We start from the raw sequence: 9861 nt of genomic DNA on the forward strand, positions 1-9861 counted from the left end.
CTTTCTGACTTACTTCACTCCGTGGGCCTTTCTTAAACACCAGCAGTATGACTCTTCATCAATATCATTAACAATAATAATATGAAAATTAGGAATGCCAGGGATAACCACCATCACCCACATTTACTAACCCTCTGTGCACTTTCCCATAGGCACTCAAGACATAAGAAGACAGAGTAGGGAGTGCCCAGCCAGGTGTGAGCACAAATCCCCATCTTAGCTGCCCTGCTAAGTAGCTGTGCGGTCTCAGGACGATCCCTTGACCTATCTGGTTCTCAGGTCTCTCATTGTCAAAATGGGATACCATCAGTGTCTGCCTCCTAGGCCCATGGGCAGACTAAGAGGAAGAGACAAATGTATCACATAGAAGGTGCCTTGTGCCCTGGGGAGGCTAGTGAGGGTTAGATCTGAATGTAATGTTGAGGAGGAAGCCAAAAAGGAAGAGGAGAAGGGAGTGTCTGACACTCTGACACTGACACGGGGCATGCCTCCCCTCAGTCTCAGCCTGTGAGTCATGATCCTCACGTTAGAGATGAGGAAAGTGAGACCCAAAGGGGTTGAGGCACACAGGGTCTGAGCAGGGGTTCAGGATTCCTACCCAGCCTCATGTCCCAACACTGAGATGGCAAGAGGAGGATCGAGGATCTGGGTGGAACTGGGGGCTGGCAGGGGCCAGGGCTATATTTCAGGTGGGAGAGGCTTGGGGAGTCCAGGGTAGTGGCAGGAGCTGGCGGAAGGGGTGAGGCCTTGTGCAGGGAAGAGGCACCGCCTCGGATTTGAGATGGCTGTCTGGCCTCTCCCCTGGAAAGAGCATGGTTGGGTGAGACTGGACAGGAATCCAGGGCTGTGGTCAGGACACTGAGGCCTGGGATCCTGCCTTACCCAGGGCCAGAGGAGGTGCGGTGTCCGGAACCAGGTGGCCCGCGCCTTCACATTGTCCACAAGGAGACTGACATAGTAATTGATATTGTTCCAAGTGATGGGTACAGACTTCGGGTGAAATACCCTGTCTGGCGGTGAGTTCGGGAAGACAGCAGTCCCGTCCCAGTTAAAGCCTTCCCTGCAGGGGAGAGAAGGGTTAGCAGAGCCCCGCCCTGAGAGGGGAGGCAGCTCGGGGTCCAGGAGGACAGGCAGGTGCAGCCAGGCCACAGGGCAGCTCAGGGTGTACAGACCGGCGCTCAGGCCTTCTTCTCACACCTGTGTGATGGGCAGGTCAGTGGTGGCCGACAAGAGCTCCTCTGACAGATGGGGCTCAAATCCACATGTCACAGTTCGCCAGCTGTGGGGCCTGGAACACGGCCCCTTTCCTGGGCCCACACTGCCTCCCCCGCCCCATGGAGCCCACAGTCTGCATTCCCACTGGGGATCTCACGGAGGCCACTGTGGTACCCTCAGACCTGAGTCCAAAGCCCAGAGCAGGGCTGGGGCAGGGTGAGGCTGTGATGCACAGTGCCCTGGGCTGCGAGTGTAAGGGAGAGCCCAGTCTCGGGAGGTGACATGGAGGTAAGTTGGTGTCATACTTCAAAACTCAGAATTAATGCGAAACAAATGGTGATGGACAGAATACCAACATTCCCCCCAAGCGCAAGGGCAGTATTCGGATTTTCCCTTTTGTCTCAGGCTCCAATTTGGTCTGTATGACACAGACCCCAAGATCGACCCTGAGGGTCCGGATGCTCCAGTTAGGGTCCCTCCTGCCTCATTCCAGGCAGCATGGAGTGACATAGGGGTGACCCGGGCCAGCATCCAGGAGTGGCCACTTGGATCCTCAGAGCTTCAGGTCTCCTCACCCATTAATGTCCTGATGGTTGTTAGAATCAATAAAGGACATCAGTGGAAAACCCTGGAGACCTTGCCTGGTGCACATCATGGGCTAGAGAAGAGGTCCTGAAGTCCTTCACCTTGCCCAATAATCTCTCCTTTTCCAGGATAGGGGAGCTCAATTCTCTATGGCATCAAGGTCGAAAGGGCCAGAGTGAGTTGGACCTAGGGCCTCTCGACCCAAGAGCCCACAGCCTGGCTGTACCCATGCTGTAGAGGCCTGGAAATAGTCTGTCCAAACCAACCTGACCCTGCCACTGCGGGCCCTAGGACCCTGGCTGAGTGACCCTGCCTCAGTTTCTCTTTGTGTAAGCCAGAGTGTCCCAAGAGGATGCACGGGAGAGTGGGTCGTTTCTCAGGTAACAGAGGGAGAGTGCTTTGAACTGGGCTCCCCAGGAAGGTGCTCACGAGCAGTAGTTGTACTGGTCCAAGACATGCGTGAAGATTTCCTGCTGAGCTGACAGGGATGGGGACCCTCGCCACACAAACTGCAGCCCCTGCAAACCCAGAGGGAACAGAGTGACAGCCCAGGGGCAACACGGAAGCCCTGGTTCTGCCTCCCCCAGCCCCACTTGGGTCTCCCTCAGTGGTTCCAGGGGCCAACCCCTCTGCTGCCTCCTCTAGATTCCCTCTGACCCCCCCCCCAAGGCCATCCATGTTTGTGGAAATTGCCCTCTAGTTGGAGCCAGCCTGCTTGCTCACTGCCCCCCACCCCTGCCGCCTGCCCCGGGGAAGGACCCTCTCTACCAAGGCCTGCCAGCGAAGCTCGTTCTGGCTCTGCTTGACGACCTCCTGGCACAGGAGCCGCTCACCTCTCACTAATCCTTTGGTCTGTTCTTCATTGCTCTCACGACTGGGACCCGCTCAGGGTTACAAAGCAGGGGGAAATCCTGGTTCTATTAAGCACTGGCTCTGGGACGATGCACATGTTCCCTGAGTCCCCTGGGACTCAGTTTCTGCATGGGAAGAATGGGGAGGGCCCCACGCAGCTCACAGAGTCAGCAGCGGCAGAAATGAGCTGACATGGGAAGTGAACTCTGCGCACAGCGTGGCATGAGGTGGGGCTCAGGACCATGTTCTCCTCTTGCCCAGCTAGAGCCCACCTGCACCCTTGTCTACCGCTGCGGGCCGCAGCTAGCATTTGTCCCAGAGCGTTATTACCCGAGTAACCCCGGACACGATACTCGCTACAGCAGGGGCTTGGTAACGTGCCCTGCACACAGAGGGAAGGATCAGGGGCGAGAGGCAGCAGCGGATGTGGCTCACGGCTCACCTGTGAGTTCTGCATGGTGTCCTTCAGGGCATAGTCGATGCGGGAGATGACGTGGGCATGGAAGCCTGCCAGGGCAAATAGGGTGGGGGTCGTGGCAGATGCACCAAAGGAGTCGATTTGCCAGGAGAACCTCGGCCGGATCCCAAAGGTTTCGTACAGGAAACCGTGTCCTTCTGCAAAGAGAGCCCTGCCTTGCTGGTGACAGGAGGGTGGTCCCTCCCCACCTGCTCACTCAGGGCCCCTGCCTTTCCAGGGGGCTGGAGTGCCATCCTGGGGTGTGCTGCAAGAGGGCCTAACCCAGAGGGTGCCACAGCAGGATCACCCGATGTTCCATGTACTCATTCACGACTGTAGAGCCACCCCATGAGTCTGATATCAGGTTGAGTGCTGCAGGGGAAAGAAATTCCAGACTAGTGCCAGACATTGGTTCTTGTTCCCCAGGCCTGCCACCACGTACTGTGTCAGAAAACCCAGGGCAGGAAGCAGAAGAGACGATGAAGGAGCAGCAGTGGCAAGACCTCGGGGTTGTGGGGCCTGAGCTTGTCAGGGAATGCTCAACAGCATCACTGGATTGGGGGCGGGTAGCTTGAGGAACAGTCCTCTCTACAGACAGGGAGCCAGAGCAAGCCAGGCCTGACAATACCCTGCCCAGCTCAAGAGATCAATTTTCATTGGCTTTAGCTATTCATGGCTAGAAAGTACCATCGTTCAAGCCGGGGTCAGGGGAGACAGTGTGAGCAGGTCATTAGACAGCATCCCTTTCCATCCTTCTGGTTTATACCAAGGGTAAATGGGGCTCCTGTGTCATGGAGTGACCTCAGTTCTTGGCTGCAGTCACAGGCCTGAGTGAAGACCCGGCCCATCCACTGACTTTTGGCTCTTCTTTGGTCAGGGTCATCTGAGCACATGGAAACTGGAGACCATGTGCCCACAGCAGCCTGCAGAGAGGACAGGATGAGCTGCTGCTGCTCCTGAGGGCATTCGGTACGTGGAGAGGAAAGTGTCTCTAGGACAAAGGTGCATGGTAATGGTGGTGGTGGTGATGGTAGCCGTAGTGGTAGCTGCACCGGGCAGAGACAGGGCTTGTGGCCTAGGAGGTCCCTGAGGGTTGATGGCCATGAAGTGGGAGTGGGTGGCGGTATTTGCTGGGGTGTGGATGGGCCTCTGAAGTCACGAAGCTAGTTGTGATGATGCTGGAAATTATGATGGTGGTCATCGTGATGCGGACACAGGTGGTGTATGTGGGGCAGTGGCAGTCAGTGTGATTGGTGGTAGTAAGATGATACAGGTGGTGGTGGTGGTGGCACTTGGGGGAAGGCTGGAGGGTGACCGTGCTGGTGCTGTGGCCCTGTATGTATGGGTGGGGAAGGCAGCAATGGCATCTAACCTCACTACTCATTTTCTGGGAACCACAGGCTCCACTCCCAGTGCTCTAATGAATTGTCCGAATTTGATCCTCACAACTACTCTGGGGCGTAGGCAGTGCCATCACACTCATTTAAGTCATGAGGAAACAGAGGCCAGGGAGGTGACGTCCCTTGCCTGGGTCACAGGGTTGGGAATGGGCAGAGGCAGGACAGCGCCAGGCCATGTGGTCTCCAGTCCACGTCCACACCCCTGCACTCAGCAGCACTGGCAGGATGACGCCACTCGCCAATGCCTGTTTCTACTGGCCTCAGGGTCCTGCTCAGAGGCGAAGTCGGGGCTCAGACCTGGGCTCAGAAACCCAGTCCCAGTCTGATTGGAGGCCCCAGGAGACCCGGGGGATGGGGAAGGAGGACCTCACCTGTGAGCTGTAGGATCTGGTCATCAAAGTGGGCCACGGTCTCATCATGCATGACCTGGCCCCCGATGACAAACTCCAGGCGTCTTGTGGTCAGGAGATGGCGGACCTTGGTGACAAGCAGAGAGAACGAAGCCGGGATAGAACCCCACAGTAGGGCTGGGTCTGTGGGGACATGCCTCCAGTGTCTCATGGTGTCCTCCATCAAAGCCCTCCCGTGCCTTCATTCTGCAAGAGCGGCAGGTCAGCACTGCCTCCCACCCCCCGCGCCAGCACCTGGCCCTTGGCTGTACTTGATCTCTGTTGTGTCCACCTCTGTCTCTACTTCTGTCTCTACATCCATGTCTACCTTTTTCTCTACCTCTGTTTCTACCTCCTTGTCTATCTTTTCCTGTGTCTCCATGTCTGTATCTACATCTGTTACCTTTTCGCTGTGGAAATAATTTGAAATTTCTGAAAGACTTGCAAGAAGTGTGCAAGTGGCTCCCGGGTAATCTGAGCCCTTCCGCAGATTGTTCACTGTGAACCTTCTTCACCTGTTTGCCGTAGCGCTCCCCCATCTCCTTGTAACCTGGGAGGGTTTTCTCCAAACCATTTGAAATTACCAGTGAGACATAGCAGCCTTCCGCCCAGGTCCTTCACTGTGCTTGTCAGGAGAGGGTGCTTATAACCATAGTGTAACATAGTGTAAGGCTCCACATAGGGCATTTGACACGGATGCAACAGTGTCGCTAATCCAGTGTGAGAAGCAGAGCCGGTGCCCATGATTGCGAGGCTCCTCCTTGGGATTCCACAGGTTGCAGGGTGAAGAGCCCCCAGTTTGATTGGGGGGACTGACTCTCTGCTTTGCCTTCTCAGCTTTACTACCCTGGGCACGTCTCTAGCCTCCTTGACGTTCACGATCGGTGACTGCTCTGAAGGAAGGTGAATGGCAGGGAGGGGGCCAGGTCCACAGCGTCCTCCCAGGTGTTCCCGTCCTGCATCATCTGGCCTGTCCACTCCGAGGAGGGGGAGGTCACTCCCATTTGCGCAGGCGGGCCCCCCAGCTCACAGCGTGCACCCCTGCCTGAGGCGGAGCTGGGTCCCAGGCTGCCTCCCTGTGGGGTGAGGCCTCTGTGATGCCTCCTGCAGCCTGTGATGCCTCCTGCAGCCCACTAACTCAGGGACTGTAGCACCTGGGAGGGCAGCCAGCTGCGTGCCCGTGGGGCCAGGGGTCGGTGGGGTCGGTGATGCAGGAGGTGGGGTTAGGGCCCCTCCGGAGTGCTGAGGTCAGAAGTGACCCCATTCAGCACCAGCTGAGTGCCCGGTTGGCTTGCCAGGCTGACACTTTACACCTATCACCACGAGGCTGATTAAAACCCAACCTGTCTATTGTGGACATTGCGGCTATAAACATCGGGGTGCAGGTGTCCACAATAGCCAGACTGTGGAAGGAGCCTCGGTGTCCATCGATGTGGTCTATGTATACAATGGAATATTCCTCAGCCATTAGAAATGACAAATACATCGAAGATGGGCTTGATTGAGCTCATAATATTTTTTGTAGAGTTTTTCCTGGCTGTGGAAAAACTCAGGCTGGTAAGCATTTCTCTGTTTAAAGTCCTACAAGGCAATTTGAAATAATTCATTCTTCTTACCCAACTTCTAAGTGCGCTTTTCCTTACCAAGCCTAATATAATTGAGGGAAATGTCGAGGTGCTGGCATAAGGCTGCACACTGACATCTGGATCATGTTCAAAGCCTTATTAACATTGTACCTAAAATGATAGGCCATTTTGCCTCAGTTACGTGCCAAAATAGCCATTTCTAAGTTAAGGAAATTTTGAGATAGTCTTAACAGCATTCTTGTTGTATTTCATTTTAGATTGTAAGCTCAATGGCAGGGACACTATATTGTTAAATAAGCTTTTATATAGCAACCATTGCAGTATACTCTTGGTGCTTAATAAATGTTTATGATTATTAAGAATAATAATAAAAAGAAACGACAAATACCCACCATTTGCTTCGACATGGATGGAGCTGGTGGGTATTATGCTGAGTGAAATAAGTCAATCGGAGAAGGACAAACATTATATGGTCTCATTCACTTGGGGAATATAAAAAATAGTGACAGGGAATAAAGGGGAAAGGAGAAAAAATGAGTGGGAAATACCAGAAAGGGAGACAGAACATAAAGACTCCTAACTCTAGGAAACGAACTAGGGGTGGTGGAAGGGGAGGTGGGCGGGGAGTGGGGGTGACTGGGTGACGGGCACTGAGTGGGGCACTTGATGGGATGAGCACTGGGTGTTATTCTATATGTTGGCAAATTGAACACTAATAAAAAATACATTTATAAAAAACAAAACAAAAGAAAACAAACAAAAAACCCCCAACCTGTCCTGGGGGCGGCGTCTGAGCACAAATCTGAGGTAACAAGCCTGGGAACCATCCAGTGTGTCTGGGCCTGAGCTTCAAGTCACACAGCCCCTGGCACCCCACCCTCCCCCAGGAGGCCCCTGCAGGGGGGGGTACCTGGCGTTTCTGCCTGTAGGAGGCGATGCCATCCCACCACAGCCGGAAGTACTCCTGCTCCACGGCGATGAACCTGCGCTGCTTCTGGAGCATCAGCTGCTCCACCACCGTGGTATAGACGTTGGCAGCATAGGCCCGCAGGCTCTCCTGGGGAGGGGGCCGCCGTCACACCAGCCCTTGGGGAGGCTCCCGGACTGTTGGCCCCAAGGCTCCAGGAGCAAACTCCAGAGTGACATCGTGTCCCTGGGCCCCGCCACCCCCTGGAGGCATCCGCCCAGGGCTCTTCCTCTGCTTCTTCCTCTGCTGCTCACATGGAGGACCCCGGGTGCCCTGTAGGTGCTGGACACCCAGTGCCGGCTGGGCCTGAGAGGGCCTCATGACCCTCCCACCTCTGCTGAGATCCTGCTGTTCTCGGGACAGAGATGATGTTCCAGACCATGACACATGACGTGGGCGGGAGGATGTGCCAGCCTGAACCAGGGATCAGGGACAGCTTCCTGAGGGGGCCCTTAGGGTGTGGAGACAGCGCAGTGCAGCCATGGAGTGACAGGGGAGGGGGTCCAGGGTGCCCTTGGGGCCTGCCTGGGCTGAGATGAGGGGAGCTGGTGTTGAGACCAGAAGCTGAAAAGAGCTGCCCCTGGCCCCCTTGGCTGGTCCTGGGCACCTGCCTGCCTACCTCCCCTCCCTGGCTGGGGGCTCCCAGGATGCAGCCGCACCTGTTTCTCATAGGTGTCTCCAGGCTGGCACACGGCAGTGCCCAGACCTGCTCCTTGAAAGGAGTGAATAAGGGCTGTCCCCGTGGCTCAGCGGTTTGGCACCGCCTTCAGCCTGGGGTGGGATCTTGGAGACCCTAGATCAAGTCCCACGTCCGGCTCCCTGCATGGAGCCTGCTTCTCCCTCTGCCTGTGTCTCTCTCACTCTCTGTCTCTCTAATAAATAAATAAAATCTTAAGAAAAAAAAAAGGAGTAAATGAGCCTGGGCTGAGAGGCTTCAGGAGTGGGCGGTGGGGGTCATTCCTGGGTGCCCTCAGGCAAGTCATTAACCCTCTCTGGGCCTCAGTTTCCTCCTCTGTAACTGAGGGGTACAAGCTCGTTCCCCTCCTTTAGCCATCTCCAAGGGCCCATGAGTGTCCCCCAGAGGCTGCCCAGTGAGTCCAGGACCAGACTCCCCCACTGCCCAGAGTCACATCCTCCTGCTGCTTCTCTCTCCTGATGAGTCCAGCTGCCCACTTAGCAACGACCTCAGAAAGTTACCAGATCCCTAATCCCAGAGACTGTTTGTTCTCTACTGGGTTTCCTGCCTCTTCCCACAAAAGAGCTGGAGGCAGCCTGGGTGACAATATTCAGTCACCAGCCCAGATTCCTGGACAAATCTGAGGCTGTTCCCTCTCCTTTTCCATCATTCATCATTCATTCCTACATTCCTTCATTCAGTGATTCCTGGTGTACCTCTTGTGTCTGAAATGTATGGAGTGTCAGGAAATAAAATGAACGAACCTGTGCCCTGTGAAGCTAGCCTTAGTGGGGACAAGGACTGTCCAGTAGCCCTCAAGTAATGTGGCAGGAAGGGAGGATGGGGAAGGAAATAGGGCACAGAGAGGGATGCCAGGGAGGCCTGGCCAGGAAGCACCTTTTGTGGAGCCCCCCAAAGGATGGGGCAGATTGAGTCCTGCAGGTGTGTGGGAGGATAGCCTTCTGGGCAGAGGAACAACCAGTGCAAAGGCCTGTGCCATCCTACGGAAGGGGGACGTGGAGGCTCCGAAACGGGACACAGTCCACCCAGGGTGCCTCAGTCTCGCACTGGGACCATGGCCTGAGTCAGGCCCCCGCCTCTTCATCCCACTTTCCTTGGCACGGATGGAGACACTGAAGCCAGAGAATAGCAGCACCGAGCCCTGGTCAGTGTCCTCTGTCTCCAGCAGAGTCAGGACTCACACAAGCTGGTTCCCCCCCAGGTGGCAGCTGACCCCAGGCTTCTAAGCCACACTGGGATCTGGCAGGAGAAGGAGGCTGAGATCCAGGGGCGCGTGGGGAGCAGCGACCAGGCACCTACCTGCACCGTGTAGATCCAGCCCACATCCATGTGACTGTGGGGCACCACGAACACCCTGATGGGGCTCACGGGCTGAGCCACCAGGAACTGCAGCAGCAGCAGCTGTGTGAGCACGGGGAGCCAGCCGACCGACCACATGCTGCTGCCAGGGTAGCCGGGGGCTGCTCTGGCTGTCCCTGCAGGCCACCAGGGACGGGTCCCCTAGACAGACAGCAGAGATCAGCACACTTGGGGGAGGAGCTGACAGGAACAGGAGGAGCAGGGCCAACAGAGGTGTTGCTGTCACCTGAGTTAGGCCGGGGGTGGAACATGGACACCAACTTTCCTGCTCCGCCCTCCCCTCCAGTCCTGTCCACACTTCTACTTCTTTTCTTTTTTTTAATGATATTACTTATTTATTCATGAGGGACACAC

General features: G+C 55.7%; 1 protein-coding gene across 1 annotated transcript in view; it reads right to left on the reverse strand.

Annotated features, from left to right (window-relative positions):
• The window catches only part of LOC129510194 (epididymis-specific alpha-mannosidase-like), a 46315-nt gene extending 36730 nt beyond the window's left edge, over window positions 1-9585 (reverse strand). Inside the window, exons 1-6 of the mRNA XM_055326177.1 lie at window positions 9448-9585; window positions 7395-7541; window positions 4881-4986; window positions 3095-3267; window positions 2230-2318; window positions 883-1060 (exon numbers count right to left, since the gene is read on the reverse strand). Of these exons, the coding sequence (XP_055182152.1) occupies window positions 883-1060; window positions 2230-2318; window positions 3095-3267; window positions 4881-4986; window positions 7395-7541; window positions 9448-9585 (831 nt within the window). The remainder of the gene's footprint in view (window positions 1-882; window positions 1061-2229; window positions 2319-3094; window positions 3268-4880; window positions 4987-7394; window positions 7542-9447) is intronic.
• Window positions 9586-9861: the final 276 nt, after the last annotated feature.

The sequence above is a fragment of the Nyctereutes procyonoides genome, unplaced genomic scaffold, assembly GCF_905146905.1.
Source record: "Nyctereutes procyonoides isolate TBG_1078 unplaced genomic scaffold, NYPRO_anot_genome, whole genome shotgun sequence".
In the NCBI taxonomy this organism is placed as follows: Eukaryota; Metazoa; Chordata; class Mammalia; order Carnivora; family Canidae; genus Nyctereutes; species Nyctereutes procyonoides.